Source organism: Hemitrygon akajei, chromosome 13, assembly GCF_048418815.1.
Source record: "Hemitrygon akajei chromosome 13, sHemAka1.3, whole genome shotgun sequence".
Taxonomy (NCBI): domain Eukaryota; kingdom Metazoa; phylum Chordata; class Chondrichthyes; order Myliobatiformes; family Dasyatidae; genus Hemitrygon; species Hemitrygon akajei.
In genome coordinates, this window is record NC_133136.1 from 27,188,733 (window position 1) to 27,216,315 (window position 27,583).

At 40.8% G+C, this 27,583-nt stretch overlaps 1 protein-coding gene across 4 annotated transcripts in view; it reads right to left on the reverse strand.

Annotated features, from left to right (window-relative positions):
• LOC140737724 (probable E3 ubiquitin-protein ligase HERC1) overlaps positions 1-27,583 on the reverse strand; it is a 273,953-nt gene that overhangs the window by 28,105 nt on the left and 218,265 nt on the right. For all 4 annotated transcript variants that reach the window (XM_073064301.1, XM_073064302.1, XM_073064299.1 and 1 more), the window contains 8 exons: positions 23,819-24,103; positions 18,464-18,529; positions 17,834-17,959; positions 16,967-17,105; positions 11,929-12,110; positions 11,419-11,574; positions 7,351-7,473; positions 6,692-6,794 (listed from right to left, as the gene is read on the reverse strand). In XM_073064301.1, the coding sequence (XP_072920402.1) occupies positions 6,692-6,794; positions 7,351-7,473; positions 11,419-11,574; positions 11,929-12,110; positions 16,967-17,105; positions 17,834-17,959; positions 18,464-18,529; positions 23,819-24,103 (1,180 nt within the window). The remainder of the gene's footprint in view (positions 1-6,691; positions 6,795-7,350; positions 7,474-11,418; positions 11,575-11,928; positions 12,111-16,966; positions 17,106-17,833; positions 17,960-18,463; positions 18,530-23,818; positions 24,104-27,583) is intronic.

The following is a 27,583-nucleotide window of genomic DNA, read 5'->3' on the forward strand; positions in this document are numbered from 1 at the left end:
CCAGTTGAGGTTCCTGGTGACTACATCAGTAGCAAGTGTTGGCTGTTCGAACTCAGGATCAGGTTTATTATCACTGGCATATGACACGAAATTTGTTAACTTAGCAGCAGCAGTTCAATGCAATACATAATCTAGCCGAGAGAAAATAATAATAAAATTTTAAAAAATAAACAAGCAAATCAATTACATATATTGAATAGATTAAAAAAGCAAAACAATTACTGTATATTTAAAAAAAGAAGTGAGGTGGTGTCCAAAGTTTCAATGTCTGTTTAAGAATCGGATGGCGGAGGGGAAGAAGTCGTTCCTGAATCACTGAATGTGTGCCTTCAGGTTTCTGAACCTCCTACTTGATGGTAACAGTAAGAAAAGGGCATGCCCTGGGTGCTGGAAGTCCTTAATAATGGACGCTGCCTTTCAGAGACACCGCTCCCTAAAGGTGTCATGGGTACTTTGTAGGCTAGAGCCCAAGATGGAGCTGACTAGATTTACAACCTTCTGCAGCTTCTTTCGGTCCTGTGCAGTAGCCCCTCCATACCAGACAGTGATGCAGCCTGTCAGAATGCTCTCTATGGTACGACTGTAGAAATTTTTGCGTGCATTTGTTGACATGCCAAATCTCTTCAAACTCCTAATACCGTATAGCCACTGTCATGCCTTATTTATAACCACATCGATATGTTGGGACCAGGTTAGATCCTCAGAGATCTTGACACCCAGGAACATGAATCTGCTCACTCTCTCCACCTCTGATCCCCCTATGAGGATTGGTATGCGTTCCTTCATTTTACACTTCCTGAAGTCCACAATCAGCTCTTTCATCTTACTGATGTTGAGTGCCAGATTGTTGCTGCAACACCACTCCACCAGTTGGCATGTTTCACTCCTGTATGCCCTCCCGTCACCACCTGAGATTCTACCATCAGTGGTTGTATCGTCAGCAAATTTATAGATGGTATTTGAGCTATGCTTAGCCACACAGTCATGTGTATATAGAGAGTAGAGCAGTGGGCTAAGCACACACCCGAGGTGCGCCAGTGTTGATTGTCAGTGAGGGGATATGTTATTGCCAATCCGCACAGATTGTTGTCTTCTGGTTAGAAAGTCAAGGATCCAATTGCAGAGGGAGGTATGGAGGTCTGCAACTTCTCAATCAGGATTGTGGGAATGATGGCATTAAATGCTGAGCTATAGTTGATGAACAGCATCTTGACGTAGGTGTTTGTGTTGTCCAGGTGGTCTAAAGCTGTGTGGAGCGTCATTGAAATTGCATCTGCAGTTGATTTATTGTGGCTCAAAGTTGATGACATTGAATCTGAGCTTCAAACACTGCAGCACACCAGGGAAGGGGAGATTTACCTGGATTCTTTCTTTCAGGAGGTAGTCACACCCATTCGATTAGCTGCCTCAAATTCAGTCTATGGTCAGGGACAAGAGGGTGTGACTGCAAGTGAGGTGTGTAGTGGGATCCAAGAGACAGTGCTGGAGGAGGCTCAGCCCTTGAGCTTCTCCAACAGGTCTGAGGCTTTTGCTCCCTGTGTGGATAACAGTGGGGGTTACAGGATGGATGAGCAACCTAACTGTGGTACTGTAGTTCAGGGAGCCATTCAAGAGGGGGGTAAGAAGAGAAATGTAGTGGTAATTGAGGATAATATGGTCAGGGGAATAGACAGAGTTTTCTATCATGAGGATAGGACATCCTGAAGGCTGTGTTGCCTGCTTGGTGCCCAGGTTTGGGACATCTTATCTGACCTACAGAGGAATTTGCAGTGTAAGGGGAAAGATCCAGTTGTCGTGGTCCACGTGAGTATCAATAACACACAGTTAAAACAAGGAAAGAGGTCTGCTAAGTGAATTTGAGCAGCTAGGGAATAAATTAAACAACAGTATCAAAAAGGTTCTGGATTGCTACCTGAGCTTTGTGCAAATTGGCATAGGGTCAAGAAGATTAGAGAGTTAAAGGCAAGGCTCAAGGATTGGTGTGGGAGAAGTGGGTTTGAATTCATGGGAAATTGGCACCAGTATTGGGGAAGGAGGGAGAGGTACCAATGTGACGGGCTCCTTCTGAAATGCAATGGGACCTAGCAAACTGCATAACTAGAGCTGTGGATAGGGCTTTAAACTAAATAGTAGCGGCGTGGGTTCAAAAGATTGGAGAAGTATGGATAAAGTAAAAAAGAAAAGTGTGGATAAAGATAAAAAGACAAAAGATAAAAAAGAGAAAAGTAAGAGTGGAGTGAAGAAAAGTCAAGTGCAAAAGAGTAAAAGATTACAAGATTTTAAGGCACAATGAGTGTAAGGGCACTTTATTTGAATGCCCGTAATATTCGAAACAAGGTCAGTGAACTTGCGGCTGAAATCAGTACTGAGAGATATGTTTTAGTGGCCATTACAGAGACATGGTTGCAGGGTGGAGAGGATTGGGAATTAATTATCCAAGGATATCAGGTAATACGGAAGGATAGGCAGTAAGTTTAGGGAGGTGGGGTAGTGCTCTTAATTAAAGATAAGATTGGGGCGATAGTCAGAGAAAATATAAAATCTAAGGAGCAGAATGTTGAATCCATCTAGGTTGAGATTAGGAATATTAAAAGGAAAAAAAATCACTGGTGGGAGTGTTTATCAGCGACCGAATAATAACATTACAGTGGCACAGGCAATAAACAGAAATATCTGAGGCACGTAAGAATGGAACAGCAGTTATCATGGGGGACCTTAATTTGCACATAGATTGGGTGAATCAAGTTGGTCGAGACAATCTTGAGGAGGACTTCATAGAATGCATCCGTGATGACTTTCTTGAACAGCATGTTACTGAACCTACAGGGAACGTGCTGTCTTAAATCTGGTCCTGTGCAATGAGACAGGTAAAACTAGTGATCTTGTAGTTAGGGATCCTCTTGGAAAGAGTGATCACAGTATGATTGAATTTCTCACACAAATGGACGGTGCAATAGTTCAATCTAAAACCAGTGCATTATGCCTAAACAATGGAGACTACAATGGGATGAGGGAGGATTTAGCTAGTGTAGATTGGGAACACAGGTTATATAGTGAGACAATTGAGGAACAGGGAAAGACTTTCAAAGAGATTTTTCATGGTGCTCAACAAAATTATATTTCAGTTAAAAGCAAGCACAGTAAGGGTGGGAGAGCCAGCCCTGGATAACTAAGGAAATAAAGAAGGCATCAAACTAAAGCTTGTGCATACAAAATTGCCAAGATTAGTAGGAAACTGGAAGATCGGGAAAACTTTAAAAAGCAACAAAGTACCACTAAGCAGGCAGTAAAGAGAAGTTAGATTATGAAAACAAACTAGCACAAATATAAAAACAGATAGTAAAAAATTTTCTAATTGTATAAAGTGGAAAAGGGTGGATAAAGTGAATATAGGACCTTTGGAGGATGAGAAGGGGGAATTGAAATTGGGTAATGAGGAAATGACCGAGGCTTTGATTGACTATTTTGTGTTGGTCTTCATGGTGGAGGACACATCTAACATGTCAAAGAGAGATGTTACTGGATGTGATGGGAGTTGAGGACCTCGATACATTAGCTATCACTAAAGAGGTAGTGCTGAGCAAGCTTGTGGGTCTGAAGATAGATAAGTCCCCTGGTCCTGATGGAACACAAGCCAGCATACTGAAATGGTAGAGGCTTTGGTGATGATTTACCAAAATTCTCTGGACTGTGGGCAGGCCCCAGTGGATTGGAATACAGCGAATGTCACACCACTGGTCAAAAAAGGATGTAGGCAAAAGGCAGGTAACTATAGTTTAACATCTGTAGTTGGGAAAATGCTTGAAGCTACCATTAAAGAAGATCATTAAATCATTAAAGATGATTAGAGGATTGGCTAATTGGAAGAAGGCAGCAAGTGGGAATAAAAGGATCCTTGTCTGGTTGGCTGCCAGTGACTAGTGGTGTTCCGCAGGGGTCATTCTTGGGACCACTTTTTATGCTGTATATAAATGATTTAGATGATGAAATAGATGGCTTTGTTGCCAAGTTTGAAGATGATATGAAGATTGATGGAGGGGTAGGTAGTGTTGAGGAAACAGATAGGATGCAGTAGGACTTAGAAAGATTAAGAGAATGGGCAAGAAAGTGGCAAATGAAATATAATGTTGGAAAATGCATGATCATGCACTTTGGGAGTAGAAATAAATGTGCAGACTATTTTCTAAATGGGCAGAAAGTCCAAAAATCTGAGATGCAAAGGGACTTGGAAGTCATTGTGCAGAACACCTTAAAAGTTAACTTGCAGGTTGAGTCAGTGGTGAAGAAGGCAAATGCAATGTTAGCATTCATTTCAAGAGGTCTAGAATACCAAAGCAAGGATGTAATGCTGAGGCTTTACAAGGCACTGGTGAGGCCTCACCTTGAGTATTATGAACAGTTTTGGGGTCCTCATCATAGAAGAGATGTGCTGGCATTGGAGAGGGTCCAGAGGAGGTTCACAAGGACGATTCTGGGAATGAAAGGGTTATCATACGAGGAAAGTTTGATGGCTCTGTGTCTGTATTTGTTGAAATTTAGAAGGATAAGCGGGGACCTCATTGAAACCTTTCAATTGTTGAAAGGCCTAGACAGAGTAGAGGTGGAAAGGATGTTTCCCATGGTGTGAGAGTCTAGGACAAGAGGGCACAGTTTCAGGATAGAAAGGTATCCATTCAAAACAGAGATGCAGAGAAATTTCTTTAGCCAGAGGGTGGTGAATTAGTGGAATTTATTGCCACGTGCAGCTGTGGAGCCCAGGTTGTTCAGTGTATTTAAGGCAGTGATTGATAAGTTCTTGATTGGACATGGCATGGGGAGAAGGCCAGGAAATTGGGTTGAGGAGGAGAAAAAAAAATAGGATAAGCCATGATTGAATGGCAGAACAGACTTGATGGGCCAAATGTCCTAATTCTGCTCCTATGGCTTATGGTCTTAAGAAATAGTGAGAATCTGGAAAGAAATGGACCCATCAGGCAAATGCAGCATGGATTCAGCAAAGGCAGGTCCTGTTTGACAAACTTATTGGAGTTTTTTGAGGATATAATGAGCGCAGTGGACACAGAGAAACAGATGGACATTATGTACTTGGATTTCCAGGAGGCATTTGATAAGGTACCACATAAAAGACATTCATAAGATGAGGATGCATAGAGTTGGGGTGATGTATTAGCATGGATAGAGGATTGGTTAACTAATAGAAAGCAGAGAGTTGGGAAACATGGGTGTTACTCTGGTTGGCAATCAGTGGTGAGTGGTGTGCCGCAGGGGTTGGTGCTGACCTGCAACTATTCACAATATACATTAACAATCTGGAAGAGGGGACTAAGTGTAGTGTATCTAAGTCTGCTGAAGATACAAAATTGAGTGGAAAAGCAAATTGTGCAGGAGATATGGAGAGTCTGCAAAGAGAAATAGATAGGTTAAGTGAGTGGGCAAAGATCTGGCAGATGGAGTACAACGTTGGTAAATGTGAGGTCATCCAGTTTGGAAGGTAAAATGAAAGAGCAGATTATTATTTAAATGGTAAAAAATTGCAGCATGCTGTCGTGCAAAGGGACCTGAGAGTGCTTGTGCATGAATCACAAAAGGCTGATTTGCAGGTACAACAGGCTATCAAGAAAGCAAATAGAATGTTGGCCTTCATTGCTAGAGAGATTGAATTTAAGAGCAGGGAGGTTATGCTGCAACTGCACAGGGTATTGGTGAGGCAGCACCTGGAGTACTGTGTGTAGTTCTGGTCTCCTTACTTGACAAAGGATATACTGGCTCTAGAGGCAGTGCAGAGGAGGTTCACCAGGTTGAGTCCAGAGATGAAGGGGTTAGACTATCTGGAGAGATTGAGTCGCCTGGGACTGTACTTGCTGGAATTCAGAAGGAGAGGAGATCTTATAGAAACATATAAAATTATTAAAGGGATAGATAAGATAGAGGCAGGAAAGTTGTTTCCACTGATAGGTGAGACTAGAACTATGGGACATAACCTCAAGATTTAGGGGTGTAAGTCAAGTCAAGTCACTTTTATTGTCATTTCGACCATAACTGCTGGTACAGTACATAGTAAAAATGAGATGACATTTTTTCAGGACCATGGTGTTACATGACACAGTACAGAACTAGACTGAACTACGTTAAAAAACAACACAGAAAAAAAACTACACTAGACTACAGACCTACACAGGACTGCAGAAAGTGCACAAAACAGTGCAAGCGTTACAATAAATAATAAATAAGACAATAGGGCAGTAAGGTGTCAGTCCAGACTCTGGGTATTGACGAGTCTGATAGCTTGGGGGAAGAAACTGTTACATCGTCTGGTCGTGAGAGCCCTTGCATTAGTAGATTTAGGACAGAGATGAGGAGGGTCTACTTTTTCCCAAGAGTGGTGAATCTGTGGAATTCTCTGCCCAATGAAGCAGTGGAGGCTACCTCAGAAAATATATTTAAGACAAGGTTGGATAGGAGGGGAATTAAGGGTTATGGGGGAAAAGGCAGGTAGGTGGAGATGAGTCCATGGCCAGATCAGCCATAATCTTATTGAACGGCAGAGCAGGCTCGACAGGCCAGATGGCCGACTCCTGCTCCTATTTCTTAGGTTCTTAAATGTCTGTAGTAATTTATAAACTTACTGTTATATCATCCTTGTTACTTGCAATAAAATGATCATAGAGATGGAAAGAGAACAAAAATGTACCTTGTCCGAAAGTGAATACACGTCCATCTTTTGTTAGTACAGCTGAAAACTGGGTTCCACAAGCTACTTTCTTCACACCTTTATTGCAAAGGGCCTCAATTTTCTGCTTAGTTAAAAAAAAAATCAAAGCTGGGGATGAATTATTGTTGGAGATTATCTATTAGTCTATCAGAAGCTGATTTAATCCTCAATTTAAGCAAAAAGACCTGATGAAAGGCATTGGCCCAAAATGTCAACTGCTTATTCCCCTCCAGAGAGGCTGTCTGACTCGCTGAATTCCTCCAGCATTTTGTGTGTGTTAATCATAATTATTTGATGACATTTTATAATATTTTTAAAGATAAACAACATTTTGGTCCAAGACCCCTCATCAGGTCTTAGCCCTAAACTACTTTAAAATAGTACACTATATGCAACAATACTTTATAACATTATATACATTATAATATTTTATAGTTTTACATTGTAATACCTTAAAGTACTTAAAATATTTTTAGATATTTTAAATAAATACTAAGGAACTTTAAAAATTAAACCAAATACTTTATTGTAAAAGCCTGAAGTGCCATGAAAAGCACGAATGTCAATAAAAAGTTGGCATATATATGCTTAATCTAGAAGGCTAAAATAAGATTCTTATCTGTAGATTTTATTCTGACCTGAGGACGGCATTTGACAGTACACGATCCCAAGCCTAGCTTTCCATAGTCTCCATCACCAAATGACCAGACTGTCATTCCGTCTGATGAAACAACCAGAGTGTGATTCAATCCACAGGCCACCTGAAGAAAGAAAAGAAATCCTGCCTTTGTTTTATAAGAATAAGGAAACAGTCTGTGAATATACAATGCAAAAGCAATCAAAACTCTTTTAGTTTTGTTCAAATGATATTGAATATTTGGCAACTTCAGATTATTCTCATATGAATTGTCTGAATTCATGACCCACATCTATCAGGCATATTCCTTTGTTTGTTATGTGCCGTGTCATATGATGTACAGTGGGTGACTATGGTCTTTCCATGACCAGGACTGTTCTTGTCAAATTTTTCACCAGAAGTGGTTTGCCATTGCCTTCTTCTGGGCAGTGTTTTACAAGATGGGTGAGCCCAGCCGTTACCAACACTTCAGAGATTGCTTACTTGGCATCAGCGGTTTCATAACCAGGACTTGTGATAAGCACCAGCTGCTCATACGACCATCCACCACCTGCTCCCATTGCTTCACATGATGCTGATTGGTGGGGATGGGGTGGGGCTAAGCAGGTGCTACACCTTGCCCAAGAGTACCCTGCAGGCTAGCGGAGGGTAGGAGTGCCTTATATCTTCTTCGGTAGAGACACATCTCCACCTCACCACTTCACTTGCTTTTGTTTATAACACAAACAGGCCATCCATTTAAACACTGGTACAGTCGGCCCTCCTTATCCGCAGGAGATTGGTTCCGAGACCCCCCACGGATCCCATAAAACACGGATGCTCAAGTCCCTTATTAAACCTGCCCCAGTGCGGTAGTCTTTAGGACCCAGTGGAACCCCTGACTTTATTTAACATGTCTCAGTGCACAGCTCTGAATCCGCAGTGTTTCTGTTCACGAAAATAATCACGATTATGATTGAAAATAAGGTGGAAGTAATAAAGCAATCGGAAAGAGGTGAAAAGCCATCGGTCATTGGGAAAGTGTTAGGCTACAGTCAGTCAATGATCGGAACAATTTTAATGCAGCATGTAAAAGGCCCTGCCCCGATGAAAGCTACAATTATTACTAAGCAACGCAGTGGTTTAATTACTGAAATACGTATGTTCCTTAAGTGTTTTATATGCATAGAAAGGTAAAATATGTACTATATACTAAGAAAAACGTTTGACTGACTGATGCTAAATAATACCGGATGTACCTGTTCCAATTTCAAATCCGACTTAAAGACGGACTCAGGAATGGAACTCATTCATAACCTGGGGACTGCCTGTACTTTTAAGTCATTTCTAGATTACGTATAATACCTAATACAATGTAAATGCTATGTAAATAGTTGTTATACAATATTGTTTAGGGAATAATGACAAGAAAAAATAGTCTGTACATGCTCAAACAACGAGTACTGGAAAGAGAACTTCCGGGTTTTCCTGATCCATGGTTGGTTGAATCCGTGTATGCGGAATCTGCGGATAAGGAGGGTCGACTGTATTTCCAAGGGAGAAGGTTCATGGTTCCATCTCAATAAGAGTTTTGGAGATGAAACCTCACTGGCTGTCAAGGCAATTAGATATGAACAAATACATTTGAAGGAGGAATACATCTCTTAAGACTGCCCGCCATTCAACAAGATCACAGCAAATTTTCTACCTTCAAGTCATCTTCCTGCCATCTCCATATACCTTGATTCCTTTAATATCCAAAAATGTATCTTGAATGAAATTAAATTTTACATTGTATGTCAGTGATAAATCTGATTCTGACAGTCTGCTTTTAAAAATATTCAGATTCTGCTATCACTGCCAGTCAGGCAAGGAGCTTTGAAAGCACAGGATCCTCTGAACCTTTCCTTTTGAGGCAACCTGTTTTTACCACCTATGAAGTTTTTTGAGAAAGTAAATATTATTTGGGGCAGCACAGTACTGTACCGGATAATGTAAACCTATTATAGTTCCAGCAGTTCAGCAATGCTACTGTCTGTAAGGAGTTTGTATGTTCTGCCCGTGACCACATGGGTTTCCTCCAGGTGCTCTTTCACATTCCAAAGACCTACAGCTTAGTTGGTTAATTGGTCATATGGGTGTGTAAAGGGGGTATCTGCTTTTTCTTTGTTACAGTGTATGTTAATCGAAAATGGCTTCTTTGTTTTGTTAAAAGTAGGAATGCTTCTTTGTTGCGAGAGAGTGCTGGAAGCTTGTTTGGGTTAAAATTTACTGATAACGAGAATTGTATTCCTTTGTAAACAAATTGGGATTAATGTTGTTCTTTCTTCTGAGTCTGTAAGCTATTGTTGGCGGGCTTTTGGGGAGATCGGCGCGAGGGGGTGAGAGAGAGAGGGGACGCGATGCTGTAAACTGGGCGAGGAACGGACCCCAAGTGGGGGTCCAAGGCCAGGAGGTACCCTGAGGAGAGGAGACGACGATAGATGTGCTTGGTTGACCACTTCGGGTGGTCCTGAGCTGCGAGTCGAGGAGTTCGGAGGGGATCGAATGGTGGCCAGAAGACTTCAGTAATTGAGCTCCAACGGTTGTGCACGAAGTGGTTTGGACTTTGATAAGTTTGGCGCCTTTTCTTTATTTTTTTTCCTTCATATATACTGTATCGTTATTAATCACTTAGTTATAGTAACCTTTATAAATTGTACTCATTTAATCGCATATGGTGTACTGTCTGTTTTTGGGCGAGGCGGGGATATCACACAGCATCCACACCAGCTGATTATCCAGTTTGGCGGGGCCGAAGGCTGCTCCCCCTAGACGAGAACGAGCTGAGCAAGCCTGAGGCGACCCAGGGGGTTACAGGTGTAATTGGGTGGTGAGGGAACGTTGGGTCAGAAGGGCCTTTTACAGATCTCCATCCCCAAATAAGAAGAAGCCCTGTTCTTTTGCTGGTTTTGTCACTTTGCTGGGTGCAGTCATCCCACTGGAATGCACCTGAGGATTAGTTGCAGGCAAAGACTGGCTTCCAGGACAAGAGGGAGTTCATTTTGATAAAATAGAATTAAACAAAAAGTCCAATTTATGTTATTCTCACTTGTCACATTTGCTTATGATATAGGAAATGACCTTTTGGCTCATTAAGTCTATACCAGCTCACAAAGCTTCTCCATCAGTCCCATTTTCTTGTAGCCTATCCTCTCTCTCCCATCAACACCCTTCTCTTTCCCCTCCAACCCACAACCCCCTCAGATTTCCTATCACCTATTTACTCTAGATCAGGGGTTCCCAACCTGGTGACCCTTGCTTAATGGTATTGCTCTGTGGCATAAAAAAAAGGTTGGTAACCGCTGCTCTAGACGTAGCTTACATTAGCTGATTAACCTAGCAGCATATCTGTGGGATGAGAAAAAAGCAGCTAGGTGGAAGGATGTGCAAATTCCATTTACACAGAATCAAGAACCAGATCAAATGCATATTGCTGCAGCTGTTGTGCAGCAGTGCTAAATATGGCACCACCACACTGCCCCAAACCCTACACATTTATGCTCTTTTGGACATTTTCTCATTTTTTAAATTCAGGAGACGAGGTTACAATGGCAAACTTAACTTTTATTGTCCGTTTAATGACTTTAGTAGCTTTGTTGACCAGATGGGGTAGAATGGCAAGTTACAATTAACTCAATCTCTTGTGGAGTGAGTAAACAAATGGATTGAAGGCACTGACAAACAGAAGGAATTCCTATTAGCTATTATAGGAATGTGACTTAAAGAGGGAGGGACTGGGCAACTTACTGTCTTTGGTTGCAGATTATACAGTGGGGAGGAAAGATTAAAAAAAAGGGCAGTGTGGTAATGTTAGTTGAAGAAACAACCACAATTACGAGAACAGATGATGTGTTAGAGGCTCATCAAATGAAACTGAGATGAGCTTAGGAACGAAGGGATAATCATTGCCAAGAGTTAACTGTAGTTTGCCAAACAGGTACACAGAAAGGTAAGCGAGGAAATCTGCAAGGAAGTTTCTGATAAGTATAAGAGTAATGTCATTAAGCAACTGCACATTATATTTACTGTATGGATCTTAATAATTTACCTGTCCAATTGAGTAATCTTCCAGGGCTGTCACCTTTTCAGGAACCATTTTATTAGATGTACTCCTGAGACCCAAGCGCCCATAATCTCCACTCCCAAATGTGAAAAGTTTTCCATCAGCTGTTACTATGGCTGAATGCTTAAATCCACATGAGAGCTGTTCAAAGAATAAGAAGCATCATTTAGTTCAGTTTCTTGGAAATTCTTGGAAATACTTCTTGAAAAACTGCCCAATTCCAAAGTTTTCAAAAAATTTCACTGACAAATGGAGCCGTGTTTGAGGAATTAAAACATTGTTGCATTAGTACTATGATGGATGGGAGTATACCCATTTAGTTTATGTAGCTAGTGATTACTCCAGGCCACTCTACACAAGACCAGTATATATAAAGAGCTCTGCAGTCACAGCCACTGTCATAGATACCAACAAATATGTGTATCTGCATGAAGGGGAAAAGTGTAACATGTTTTTCACTTCTCCTCCCGTTTGTGAGTGAAATAGTTTGCATACCTGCACAATGTCTTCCCCCTGCAGAGCTTCAATTTGCCTAGGTCTGCGTTGTCTTTCACTATTTCCGTGACCAAGCTTTCCATAATCACCATCACCCCAGCTGAAAACTTCCCCACTCTCAGTCAGAGCCATTGAATGACCATCTGATCCACAGGAGGTGACTAACTGTGTCACAACATAACCTGGCAACAAAGAAAGCAAAATGTAAAATTAAGAATGTAAGGCATAGGATCAGAATTAGGCTACTTGGCCTATCAAGTCTGCTCCACCATTTTATCATGGTTGATTTACTAACCCCCTGAACCGAAGTCTTCTGCCTTCACTCTGTAACCTTGACACTCTGACTAAACAAGAACCTATCATTTAAATATACTCAAAACTTGACCTTCACAGCTATCCGTTGCAATGAATTCCACAGATTCACCACTCTTCGGCTTAAGAAATTCCTTTGCATCTCTATTCTAAATGGACGCCCCTCTATTCTGAAGCTGTGCCCTCTAGTCCTAGTCTCACCCACTGTAGGAAACATCCTCTCCACATCCATTCTATCTAAGTCTTCCAATATTCGATACTCTTCCATGAGATCCCTCTTCACTCTTGTAAAATCCAGTGAGTACAGGCCCAGAGTCATCAAACGCTCCTCAGATGTTAACCCTTTCATTCATGGAATCACTCTCTTGAACATTCTTTGGACCCTCTTCAATGGCAGCTCATCTTTTTTATTAGATATGTCACCAAAAACTGCTCAGAATACTCCAAGTGTGGTCTGACCAGTGCCCTATAAAGCCTCAGCATCATATCCTTCCTCTTAGACTATAGGATTATAAGACACAGGAGCAGAATTAGGCCATCCGGCCCATCAAGTCCGCTCTGCCATTCAATCATGGCTGATCATTTTTTCTCTCCTCTCAACCCCAGTTCCTGGCCTTCCCCCCGTAACCTCTGATGCCATGTCCAATCAAGAACCTATCAGCCTCTGCCTTAAATACACCCAACGACCTGGCCTTCACAGCTGCATGTGGCAACAAATTCCACAAATTCACCACCCTTAGCTAAAGAAATTTCTCTGCCTCTCTGTTTTGAAAGGGCGCCCCTCTATCCTGAGGCTGTGCCCTCTTGTCCAAGACTCTCCTACCATGGGAATCATCCTTTCCACATTTATTCTGTCTAGGCCTTTCAACATCCGAAAAGTTTCAGAAGTTTCAATGAGCTACCCCCTCATCCTTCTGAATACAGTGAGTACAGACCCAGGGCCATCAAACATTCCTCATATGATAACCCGTTCATTCCTGGAATCATCATTATATTCTAGTCTACTCAAAATGAATGCTAGCATTGCATTTGCCTTCCCTACCACCAACTCAACCTGTAAGTTAACTTTTAGAGAATACTGCACAAGACTCGCAAGCCTTTTTGCTCTAAACGGAAACAGACTACAACTTTATTCCTTCTATCACAGTGCAAGACTACACTCTTCTCTGCACGAAATTCCATCTTCCACTTCTTTGCCCATTCTCCCAATCTGTCCAAGTCAGTCTCCTTGATTCCTCAACACAACTTGCCCCTCTACATACTTTTATCAATGGAACCAAGAGCAAGACAATGGAGAAATAATAAACATTGATTGCAACTGCAATATATTCTGTGTCTATAAATATAATTACTTATATTCACAGAACAGTTATATATTTGAAGAGTAGAGTGAAAACAAATTAATCACAATACAACTTAAAACACTAGGAAATGTAATATAATGAATGCATTTTCCCCATTTGTATTTTACTACAATTTTTTAAAATTCCATTTCACAAGTTAATTCTCCAATTCTGTGACTTTACCTTGAATTTAGCTACTAAAATCAAAAGGTCCAGGTTTGGATAAGGTCTTACTTGAAATAAATAAAGAAAATACTAGAAATCATCTGTATGTCAGGCAGTATCAGTGGAAAGACTAACAGTTAACCATTCAGGCTGAATGGTTGACATGAGCTTCAGTTTTTGGTGGATCTTCCATTTACAGCGTCCAACCTTGTAGTGCCGCAAAACCCACTTAACCTTCTGTGCAAGACCCACAAGCAGGGCATCCAGATAGCCCATTGATTCAGACTGCTTCTATTCCACTGAATCTATTTCTTAAAAAAAATCCTTCTTTCCTAGTCCTAATGGAAGTCTTGGAACTGGAATATTAACCTTTTCTCTCTCCACTGATATTGCTTGATATGTTGTGAGCTTTCTGTACATTTAGCTTTCATTTCAGTTCTTTGCAGAGCCTCTTTGCAGCGGATGCTGACTGTTGCTCAAGTTCTTGATAAGCTTCCTTTCATCTTTGCTATCAGCAGGGTGGGCACTAAAGTGCTAGGGGTGCAGATAATCATGACAAGAATTAAGAATCTATCCATTATGGTTATCTGTGAGCCATGTACACCCTGCTCTCATTCCACCTGTCATCCTTTCTCCTTATCTTATGGGAATTCTATCAAAGCTCAACCTTCAGATGCTTTAAGATATGGTGCACCTTCAGATCCAAGAATTCAGTAATGAAAGTTAATTATACTCAAATTTCTTGGTCATTCTGATTAAATTAGCCATTTTTTTTTTATTGTAGAGAAGCCAGGAATCTGTTCAGAGATGCTACTTCTAGTGGACATTTGGGCAATCCAGATGCTACGGAGAGAGCATTGCTCCTGCTGGTTTGGGTTATTGGGTTGTCCATGAGAGTGATTGTTAGAAAGAATTATGCAATTCTGTTGGGTCCTCAAAATGTCTAACAAATTTCTATTGTTATTGTTACTTACATTGAGCAGATGTAAGTAGCAATCAATCTGACAGCACTTAACCAACTTACCAGTGACGTATGCACCATTGTTCAAAGTAGATTTATCACCAAAGTACACATATGTCACTATCCTCAGATTTATTTTCTTGTGGACATTTATGGTAGATATAAAGAAGCACAAATGGATAAATGAAAAGCTACACACAAATGCATCCCAACAACCAACGTACCAAAGACGAAAAATTCGGCAAAGGCAAAAATAAAAGCAACCTAGTAATAATAGATAAGCATTAAATAACATCGAGAACAGAAGTTGTAGAGTCCTTGAAAGTGAGTCTGTAGGTTGTGGAATCAATTCAGTGTCAAGGTGATTGACATTATCTTTGCTGGTTCAGGAGCCTGATGGTTGAGGAATAATAACTGTTCTTGAACCTGGGGGTGTGGGTCCTAAAACTCATGTACCTTCTTCCTGATGGCCGCGGCAAGAAGAGAGCATGGCCTGAATGATCGATTCTGCTTTCCTGTGACAGCACACAGTGTAGATGTGCTCAGTGCTGGGGAGGGCTTTACTCGTGATGGACTGGACTGTATTCACTACTTCTTGTAGGCTTTTCTGTTCAAGGATATTGGTGTTGCCATTGTAGGTCGTGATGCCACGTGTCAAGGCAATCTCCACTCTGTATCTAGAGAAGTTTGTCAAAGTTTCAGATGACATGCTGAATCTCTGCAAACTTCTAAGGTAGAGGCATTTCTGTGGCTTCTTTGTAATGGCACTTTATGTGCTGCTCCCAGGACAGATCCTCTGAAATGATAATGAGGAATTTAAAGTTACTGACCCTCTCCACCTCTAATTCCCTGAAGAGGATTGGCTCATGGATCTCCATTTCATCCACCGGTTGTCAATAATCAGCTCTTTGGTTCTGCCGAAATTGTGTGTGAGGTGGTTGTTGTGGAAACATTCAGCCAGATTTCCATTCTCCCTCTTATACGTCACCACCTTTTTCAATTTCCCAGCTTTGATTTGGTCAACAATAGTGTTGTCAGCCAACATAAATATGGCATTGGAGCCTTAAGGTCATAAATATAAAGTAAGTGTAGAGCAGTGGGCAAACACACATTGGTGCATTGGTGCTGATGGTGACTGTGGAGGAGATGTGGTTTATTTTACACAATGATACTACTAGCTCAATCTGGAGTGATTTCCATGAAACGTAGAAACATTGAAAACCTACAGCACAATACAGGCCCTTTGGCCCACTAAGTTGTGCTGAACATGAGATATTTCGCTCCTCTGTCTGACTGGATATAGATTATGACAAGACCAATCGAAGCAGTTAAAACAAGGAGGGCTCCATTAGAGTTAACTTTCTCTACTTCTTGCCAATTCACTTTTCCAAAAGATTGAATCTTCTTCAGTCCTGGAACTGAAATCCTTTAGGAAGATCAGTTTGCATCCCTCAGGTTGCAGGATATGGTTTTTTGTCCAGTGTCAAAGTAAAAGTCTGCCTTGGTCTTATCTTGAAAATTCCAGGGTTGAACATTTGAGCTGATGATTATGAGCAATATACGCTCAATGGCCACTTTATTAGGTACAAAAGGTACCTAATAAAGTGACCACTGAGTATATTTCTGTAAGTTCATGGTCTTCTGCTGCTATAACCCATCCATTTCAAAGTACGACATGTTGTGCATTAGGAGCTGCTCTTCTGCATTCTGCTGATGTAACTCAGGGTTATTTGGGTTACGTCACCTTCCTGTTAGCTTGAACTAGCCTGGCCATTCTCCTCTGACCTCTCTCAATAGCAAGGCGATTTTGCTCACAGAACTGCCACTCACTGGATGTTGTTTCTTTTTTTGCAACATTCTCTGTAAACTCTAGAGACTTGTACATAAACATCTCAGGAAATCAGCAGTCTCTAAGATACTCAAACTACTCCATCTGGCACTGACAATCATTCCATGGTCAAAGTCATTTAGATCATATTTCTTCCCCATTCTGATTGTTTGGTCTGAACAACAACTAAACCTCTTGACTGTGTCAGCATGCTTTTATGCATTGAGTTGTTGCCACGATTGGCTGATTAAAATTATCGAGCAGGTATACAGATGCACCTAATAAAGAGGCCACTGAGTGTAGGTTGTGGCTTTATTGAAATCTCAAACTGCATAAAATGATTCCCTGATTCCCTCAAACTGGTTAGAATCTGGATTAAAATTAAGATTTAAACAATTGCTTCAACTGTAGAGTGTTGCACATTCTTACCCTGCAAGGATGAAATAACAGTTGGAGTGTGAAGGTCATCAGAATTTCCTTGACCCAAGCGGCCATAGCTGCCTTCTCCAAAGGCTACAACAGTTCCATTAGCCTGGACAATAAAGGTGCAGTTCTGCCCACAGACCACCTAGTCACAAAAAAAAATGAAAAGGTAATTATAATGCATTGCACCTGTCCCTCAGATAGATCTTTACTGACTTTTACACTTGCACATTGAAATTCAGAAGTCAATGTTGGAAGTTTGCATTACAGAACTGTCCACACAGCTTCATGTCAGATGTAGCTGGGATACCGTAGTTGGACCCAATTCAAGTGAATCAACCCCTAATGAAACAGTAATTTACTGACAGTATTTTATTTTAATTTACTTATTTTAGTATATTTTAATTAATTTTAAGTAGGTTCTAATTTTAAGCAACTGCATTTTTAGATTTTTAAATGTTAGTGTCATTGATAAATGTTTATGAATAGTAGAGACATTTGAAAATATTTTAGAAACCTTTTGAGATAGCTTAATAGCTCTCACAAGACTGCATAAGGTAAAGCTTCATCATCATCACCACAGCAAAACTGGGACAAGATATTAACACAATTCAGAAAGATATTAATAGAAAATAATAAAAATAAATTTGTAACAATTCCTTGTATCTTACATTATAGATATAATCATGAAGACTTATTCAGAACATGGCTTTATCCCAATGTGGAAAATGCTGAGGTCAAGAGAGCTGAAGCTAACATTCAAGGAGTTGTCAAGTTGGTTAACTGCAGTTGCATAATTTTAATTTTCAAAATTTGATTTACATTGAAGTTAATAACTTCTAACTTACAGCTGAAAGAAAACAAAATCTTTACCTGCACAGCTTGTGTCAAAGATGGTGCAAGAGTTGGTACTAAAGCACTACTTCCAGCATCAGACAGTTGTCCATGATGTCCACTTCCCCACAGAAATACATCACTTTTGCCACCTAGTTGCCAGTCCTAAAAAAAACAAATCTTACATTATTCACATATGATGTTAAGGAAAAGATGATACATCTGATTAAATACAAATCATTTTCATTTTCCAATATAAGGATGAATACAATCTGCTTGTAAGTTCTAAGCGTAAGGGTCTTTTATGCATCAGACTAGGTAGACTCAAACGCATTTTGACACCTTTAACCTAACAGCACAGAGCTGACAGAAATTCTACCAATCTGGCAGACTTAGTTGAGATAATTAACATAAAATTCAGGGGTAAAGAATAATCCTTTGAGCTGAAACATTAAATCTCTCTCACTCTCTACATATGTTGACTATTTCTAATATCTATTTTACTTTTTTGAGACTGTTACAAAGGCATTTTGAAGATAAGGGCAGCATGCAACAAGCTTTCCAGATACTATATGCAGAGTATTTATTGTTTCATGCCATCAAGTAACCTAATTAATACAAAATTAGGAAAATAATTTTCAATTGCATTACATCATGCAAACTTTTTACCTCTGGTTTAGATGTGGCCCAGGTCATAAGCTGCTCATCCATAACATAACTCCAGTTGCTGTTTTCCTGTTAAATGAAAATATACACTGATCATTTGTAATGGGAAAAGGAAACTTATTAAATAAAGTGACTATTATTTGTATTGTTGTGCCATTAACTTCATTATTATTTAATTTTATAATTCAAAAGCTTCAGTTAACAATCTCAGATTAAAACAAAACTGAAATTTTACTCCTTTAAAAATGCCTTGTCAAAGACTGTAGACAATTTACCACAGATGACAGCCTTTCAGCACATGCTAGTTAATGAAAATTTGCTCACAGACTAGATGGGCTGAAGGGCCCGGTTTTATGTTGTATTGCTTTATGACTATCCCTTAGATCATTATTTCCATACTTATACACACACATTTTAGTTTGTTTCTTTGGCATTATTAAATAACATAGCAGTAGGTTTAAGTCTGACTCCAAAATGTGAGGCGACATTTCGTGCAAAATTAAAGAAATACTCCATTTCCCTCCCCAGGCAGAATACAAATTCAAATTAAAGAAGTTTACTCAAAACAACATTCATCCCTCAAGAAACGTTTCCAAAATCTGTTACAAACAAGAGAAAATCTGCAGATGCTGGAAATCCAAACAACACACAATAAATGCTGGAGGAACTCAGCAGGCCAGGCAGCATCTATGGAAAAGGATAAACAGTTGATATTTTGGGCTGAGATCCTTCTTCAGGAATGGCGAAAAAAGATGAGAAGCCAGTGTAAGAAGGTGCGGGGAGGGAAGGAATAAGTACAAGGTAGTATTTGATAGATGAAACCAGGAGAGGGGGAAGGGTGAATTAAAGAGCTGGAAAGTTGATTGGTGAAAGAAATAAAGGGCTGGAGAAAGGAATCTGATAGGAGAGGACAGAAGGTCATGGAAGCAAGGGTGGGGGTAGCAGTATCAGTGGGGGGTGATGGGCAGGTAGGGAGAGGGAAATAGGAATGGGGAATGGTGAACGGGGGGGGGTGGGGTGTGCAATTACTAGAAGTTTGAGAAATTGATATTCATGCTATGAGGTTGGAGGCTGCTCAGATGGAATATATGGTGTTGTTCCTCCAAACTGAGTGTGGCCACATCAAGACAGTCGATAAGGCTATATGGACAGACATATCGGAAAGGGAATGGAAAGTAGAATTAAAATGAGTGGCCACTGGGAGATCCCGCTTTTTCTGGTGAATGGAGCATAGGTGCTTGGCGATGCAATCTCCTAATCTATGTCGGGTCTCACTGATACATAGGAAGCCACATTAGGAACACTGGATACAGTAGATGACCCCAACAGACTCACAGGTGAAGTGTCAGAATCAGGTTTATCATCATCGGCATGTGATGTGAAATTTGTTAACTTAGCAGCAGCAGTTCAATGCAATATATAATATAGTAGAGAGAACAAAATTTTTTCAGGATGTAACTATGAAAATGGACAAGGGAGAGCCAATGGATGTAGTGTACCTGGACTTTCAGAAAGCCTTTGATAAGGTCCCACATAGGAGATTAGTGGGCAAAATTAGAGCAGATGGTATTGGGGGTAGGGTACTAACATGGATAGAAAATGGGTTGGCAGACAGGAAACAAAGAGGAGGGATTAACGGGTCCTTTTCAGAATGGCAGGCAGTGACTAGTGGGGTACCGCAAGGCTTGGTGCTGGGACCGCAGCTATTTATAATATACATTAATGATTTAGATGAAGGGATTAAAAGTAACATTAGCAAATTTGCAGATGACACAAAGTTGGGTGGCAGTGTGAATTATGAGGAGGATGTTAGGAGAATGCAGGGTGACTTGGACAGGTTGGGTGAGTGGGCAGATGCAGTTTAATGTGGATAAATGTGAGGTTATCCACTTTGGTGGCAAGAACAGGAAGGCAGATTACTATCTGAATGGTGTCAAGTTAGGAAAAGGGGAAGTACAATGAGATCTAGGTGTTCTTGTACATCAGTCACTGAAAGTAAGCATGCAGGTACAGCAGGCAGTGAAGAAAGATGTTGGCCTTCATAACAAGGGGAGTTGAGTACAGGAGCAAAGAGGTCCTTCTGCAGTTGTACAGGGCCCTGGTGAGACCCCACCTGGAGTATTGTGTTCAGTTTTGGTCTCCAAATTTGAGGAAGGACATTCTTGCTATTGAGGGAGTGCAGCGTAGGTTCACGAGGTTAATTCCTGGGATGGCAGGACTGTCATATGTTGAAAGATTGGAGCGACTGGGCTTGTATACACTGGAAGTTAGAAGGATGAGAGGGGATCTGATTGAAACATACAAGATTATTAAGGGATTGGACACACTGGAGGCAGGAAGCATGTTCCCGCTGATGGGTGAGTCCAGAACCAGAGGCCACAGTTTAAGAATAAGGGGTAGGCCATTTAGAACAGAGTTCAGGAAAAACTTTTTCACCCAGAGAGTTGTGGATCTATGGAATGCTCTGCCTCAGAAGGCAGTGGAGGCCAATTCTCTGGATGCTTTCAAGAAAGAGTTAGATAGAGCTCTTAAAGATAAGGGAGTCAAGGGATATGGTGAGAAGGCAGGAATGGGGTACTGATTGTGGATGATTAGCCATATCACATTGAATGGTGGTGCTGGCTCAAAGGGCCGAATGGCCTACTCCTGCACCTATTGTACATTGTCGAAAATAATAATAAATAATAAATCAATTACAGTATACATATATTGAATGGATTAAAAAAACCTGCAAAACACAGAAATACGGTATATTCAAAATGTGAGGTAGCGTTCAAAGGTTCATTTAGGATTCAGTTGGCAGATAGCAAGAAGCTGGTCCTGAATCACTGAGTGTGTACCTTCAGCGATACCTCCTACCTGATGATAACAATGAGAAACGGGCTTGCCCTGGGTGCTGGAGGTCCTTAATAATGGATGCTGCCTTTCTGACACACCGCTCCCTGAAGATGTTCTGGGTACTTTGTAGGGTAGTACCCAAGATGAAGCTGACTAAATTTGCAAACCTCTGCAGCTTCTTTCAGTCCTGTGCAGTAGCCCCTCCATACCAGACAGTGATGCAGCCTGTCAGAATGCTCTCCACGGTACAATTATAGAAGTTTTTGAGTGTATTTGTTGACATGCCAAAAGTATAGCCGCTGTCTTGCCTTCTTTATGACTATATCAAGATGTTGGGACCAGGTTAGGTCCTCAGAGATCTTGACACCCAGGAACTTGAAACTGTTCACTCTCTCCACTTCTGATCCCTCTATGAGGATTGGTATGTATTCCTTTGTCTTACCCTTCCTGAGGTCCACAATCAGCTTTTTCGCCTTACAGACGTTGAGTGCCAGGTTGTTGCTGTGGCACCACTCCACTAGTGGGCATATCTCACTCCTGTACACCCTCTTGTCACCACCTGAGATTCTACCAACAATGATTGCATTGTCAGCAAATTTATATATGGTATTTGAGCTATGCCTAGCCGCACAGTCGTGTATATAGGGAGTAGAGCAGTGGGCTAAGAATGTATCCCTGAGGTGCGCCAGTGTTGACTGTCAGCAAGGAGAATATGTTATCACCAATCCGTACTGATTGTGGTCTTCCAGTTAGCAAGTCGTGGATCCAATTGCAGAAGGAGGTACAGAGGCGTGTCAAGATCTCCGAGGATCTAACCTGGTCCCAATACACTGATGTAGTCATAAAGAAGGCAAGATAGCAGCTATACTTTTGGCATGTCAACAAATACACTGAAAAATGTCTTTAGTTGTAGCGCATTCTGACAGGCTGCATCACTGTCTTGTATGGAGGGGCTACTGCACAAGACCAAACAAAGCTGCAGGAGGTTGTAAATCTATCATCTCCATCTTGGGCACTAGCCTACAAAATACCCAGGATTTAGGGAGAGGTGTCTCAGAAAGGCAGCGTCCATTATTAAGGACCTCCAGCACCCAGGACATGCCCTTTTCTCACTGTTACCATCAGGTAGGAGATACAGAAGCCTGAAGGCACACACTTAGCGATTCAGGAACAGCTTCTTCCCCTCTGTCATCCGATTCCTGAATGGACTTTGAAGCTTTGGACACTACCTCACTTTTTAAAATATACAGTATTTTTATTTTTGCACATTTTAAATAATCTATTCAATATGTGTAATTTACTTGTTTATTTATTATGTTTTATTTTATTTATTATTCCTATTTTTTTCTGTCTCTGCTAGATTATGCATTGCATTGAACTGCTGCTGCTAAGTTAACAAATTTCACGTCACATGCCGGTGATAATAAACCTGAATCTGATTCTGATTCTGAAATGGACCAGGTAAATTTGAGTACAGGGTGAAAGTTGGTGGCAAAATTGATGAAGTCGATGAGCTCAGCACAGGAGTAGGAAGCAGCTCCAGTGCAGTTGTCGATGTAGTGTAGGAGAAGTTGGAGTGTGCTACGGCTGTAGGCTTGGAACATATACTGGTCCGCACAGCTGAGAAAAAGGCAGGCAGAGCTGGGACCCGTGCAAGTGCCTATGGCTACACCTTTTGTTTGAAGGAAGTGGGAGGAGCCAAAGGAGAAATGATTAAGAATGAGGACCAGTTCCACCAGGTGGAGGAGAGTGGTGGTAGGGGAGGAACTGGTTGTGTCTGGTGTCCAGAAAGAAATGGAAAGCTTTGAGGCTTTCCTGATAGGGGATGGAGGTGTACAGAGACTGGACATCCATAGTGAAAATGAGACTATTGCGGTCAGGGAACTTGAACTATTGAAAAGATCAAGAGCGCATGAAGTGTCATGGATGTCGATAGGAAGAGACTGAACGAGGGGGGAATAAAACAGAGTTGAGGTATGCAGATATAAGGCAGTGGGGCAGGAACAAGCAGAAACAATGGGTCTACCTAGATAGGTCGGTTTGTGGATTTTGGGTAGGAGGTGAAAATGGGAGGTGCAGGGTAACAGAACTATGAGGTTGGTGGCAGTGGATGGGAGATCCCCAGAGTTAATAAAGTTGATGATGCTGTGGGAGATAATGGCCTGGTGCTCCTTAGTGGGGTCCTTTTCAAGAAGTAAGAGGAGGTGCCTGACAGTTGTCGCCTGGCCTTGGCAAAGTAGAGGTCAGTCCGCCAGAATACAACAGGACCCCCTTTATCTACAGGTTTGATGGTGACGTTAGAATTAACAATTTACAACAGCAGGAACTCAATGTGGCTGTAAGAATAAGAACACAATCATAGTCAATTGCAACGTTGTAGCTAAGCTGACAATATAGCAATTCATCAATAACTAAAGGCACTCACTAATCTATCATAACTATTACTTTTGGAGGGGTTAAAATAAATCAAATATTTATTCATGGAGAATACATATAAAAAGTCAATTTTTAAAATCCTACCAATGCTTTGACGAATTCTGAATCTGAAACTTGGCTGAAGTGTGGAACATTAAAGGCTTCTGGGAAGGTGGTTCCTTTTGCCAGCGCTTCAGCACTCTTAATAGCAGCAGAGAAAGTTGACAGCCAAGCCCATTCATGTGAAACAGGTTCTTGAGTACTGATTTTATGGTGAGGGGGATCAGTTCTTCTGGAAAGGAAGTGGTCTAAACCAAGGCCAACTGCGAGGGAAGACAAACTTTGTAGAAAGATGCTGTGTACCAGTTGATCTCCACAGGTTACATGTGGCTGGAAGGAAAAAAATTCAAAACACCTGAATTTTATTTGTACTTTGATTAACTGTTATCAACAGCTGCCATGGTCTCCGATAATTTACTGAAAGATCTATTTACTTAGTAAAGCAAACTGCACAGTCTTTATTTCCACCACTAAATCAGATAGGTCATCATGCAAACATGTCATACTGTTATAGTTTAATTATTTTGTTATTTCTGTATTTAAAAAAACTATCTAATTGTCCAGTGAAAATTCCTAGGTTTCGACTTAAAATTAATCTACATTATTTCATCCCCATCAAATGCACTATACAGATAACTTTTCAGTACTACTGCCAAAGTGACTTTCTTCCGGAGTTTGTTTCTCTCATGGGGTGTATAAATGAAAACCCACACAATGTGCTGCCCACAATAAACTTTAGAAATAGTTAAAAAAGATGAGTAATCAACTGTATTTTTTGGTGTTCAACCAATAATTCAGACTTTCTAAAAGCAACATACCCTTAGAAAAGGACCATTTTGTTGGCTACAAATTAATTCAGAATCCACACCAAGCCCATCACAACCTTAAGTGTCATTCTTGCCCATATAGCCAAGAAACTATTCTTATTTTTATTGATGAACATAATGGTAAGTACATTTAATGGAACCTAGTTCACACATTCATTATTCTAGAAAGGACTTCTTCTGGGCTCTTGCACCAGTCAGAATTTACTAATTATCTGCACTGAGCCGTGGAACCGGACGTCAAGTTATTAACTGCTCAAGTTAATTATCCTTGATTCTGAACTGGCCCCAGAGATAAATATGATAAATGTACCTGTGAAAAAAGAATGCTGAGAAATTAACCAGTATTAATATGTAGCTTTATGCAGTGCATAAGTAAAAAAATTTCAGTATAACTTCCCTGCTTTCACATTCCAGGTCTTTATTGATAAAGTCAGAATTTATTTATTGAGATACCGTGCGAAATAGGCTCTTCTGGCCCTTTGAGCCACGCTGCCCAGCAGTCCCCTGATTTTAATTTGAGCCTAATCACAGGACAATTTACAATTACCCAATTAACCTACTAACCAGTACATCTTTGGACTGTGGGAGGAAACCAGAGCACCTGGAGGAAACCCACACAGTCAGGGGGAGAACGTACAAACTCCTTACAGGCAGTGGTGGGAAATGAACCCGAGTTGCCTATACTGTAAAGCATTGTGCTAAACACTACATTACTGTGCTGTATACCTTAATTTGCTCTCAATCTGTTCTGTTAAACCTGCACAGGGCAGCATGACTCACAGCTCCTGTGACCAGGTTTCGCACAGAGCTTCATTTCAGTCTGACAGTATGGCTTATCGCTGAATGCTCCAGTATCCTCCCATATGCCAGGTTAATGGGCCATTCCTTCGTGCAGACTCATGGCAAAAAGAATCAAGAGAGCTGATGTGCATATATAAAAGCAAATAAGATGTAGTATTACAGTGAAATAGAGCACAATTCCTTCTATAGTTCACAATACCACTGAGTTTGTGCCATCTGCAGATTTAGAAATTTGCCTTATATTTCTCCGACCCCTTCCTCAAGTTTAGATGAAATAGAGCTGATGGTCCCAATACCAATCCCTAAAGAATGCAACTGCACTCCAATCTCAAAAGCAACCACAAAGCTCTCTTGTCCAGTACTTTCAGCCATTTTGTATTCATGCTATTAAAGTTCCTTTAATGCCACATGCCTCAATTATGCTGATAAACATGCTATTTGGCACCTTATCATCCTTATGATCAATGACTTCTTGACCAGCAGACCACAATCAGTAAAGATAGGCGGCAACACCTCTGCCAACATTATTTTCAACACTGCTAGCCCACAAGGCTGTGTCTTCAACCCCCTACTCAACTCCCTATACGCTCATAACTATGTGGCCAAATTCTACACTAACTCTGTTTACAAGTTTGTAGATTACACCACTCTAGTTGGTCCCAACTCAAATAATGATGAGTCGGAATAAAAGAAGGAGACAGAGAACTTAGTGACAATGTGTCGTGACAATCAACTTTCTCTCAATGTCATCAAAACTAAAGAGCCTTCAGGAAGGGGTAGAGGCTCTTTCTTACATTAATAGTGTTGAGGTCGAGAGGGTTGAGAACTTCAAGTTCCTTGGAGTGAAAATCACCAATAGTCTGTCCTACTACAACCATGTAGATGGCATGGACGAGAAAGCTTATTACCACCTCTCTACTTCCTTTGGAGGCTAAAGAAACTTGGCATGACCCTTTTGACCTCACCAATTTTTATCATTACACTACAGAAAACATCCTATCAGGATGCATCATACCTTGGTATGGCAACTGCTCTGCCTGTGACCCCAAGAAGCTGCAGAGGGTAGTGAACATAGTTTAGCAGATTACGGAGATCTGCTTCCCCTTTTGGACTCTGCCTGCACTTTTTGTTGCCTTGATAAAGCAGCCAAAGAGCAGCCAACATAGTCACCCACCCCAGACATTCACTGTTCTTTCCCTTCCCATCAGGCAGATGATACAAAAGCCTGAAAGTATGTATTACCAGGCTCAAGGACAGCTTCTAACCCACTGCGGTAAGACTATTGCATTGTTTCCTACTACAACAAGACAGTCTCTTGACCTTAAAATCTATGTTGTAACGACCTTACAACTTAATGTCTAACTGCACTGAACTTCCTCTGGAACTGCAGCACTTTAATCTGCATTCCATTATGTTTAACCCTGTACTACCTCAATGTACAGTTGTAATTAAATGATTTGTATGAATGGTATGCAAGACAAGATTTTCACTGTACCTCAGTACAAGGGACAATAATAAATCAATTTACCATTAAATAAATTGTATCAAGATTAAACACAACTTGTCCTGAACTGATTAGTGAAGGACTTTGCTAATCTATTTTCCTCCAGGCAACCATTAATTCTGTCCTGGATCAATGTTTCTAAACCCAGTGTCCAAGTTAAACTTTTGGTTCCAAGTTCCCAGAGCCAGATCCACCCTCATTCCCATATAACATAGCAGAGGAACAGGCTGCTTATCTACAATGTTGTGGTGAATTAAACTAGTAATTGAAAGCCTAAATGAAGCAGTCCCTTTTGGCCAATGTTCATATTCCCCCATAATGGCATCCACCTGTGTAAAAAATACCTTGCCCCCACATCTCCTTTGAACTTAATTCCTTTCATCTTATCTATGCCTCTCAAAATCTGATAAACTACTATCACGTCTCCCTTCAGCCTCTGCTACTCCAGCGAAAACAACCCAAGTTTGTGCAACCTCTCCTTATAGCACAGGCTCTCTAATCCAGGTAACACCTCTGTAAAACTTCTGTACCTTCTCTAAAATTTCCCTATCCTTTCTATAATGGAGAATCAGAAATGAATGCAATTGAATTCCATAAATTGCTTCATCTTTTTAAGGCTTTCCAGCAGGGTCTTTAAGCTAAAACATTAATGTCATTTCTCTTCATAGAGATGTGACT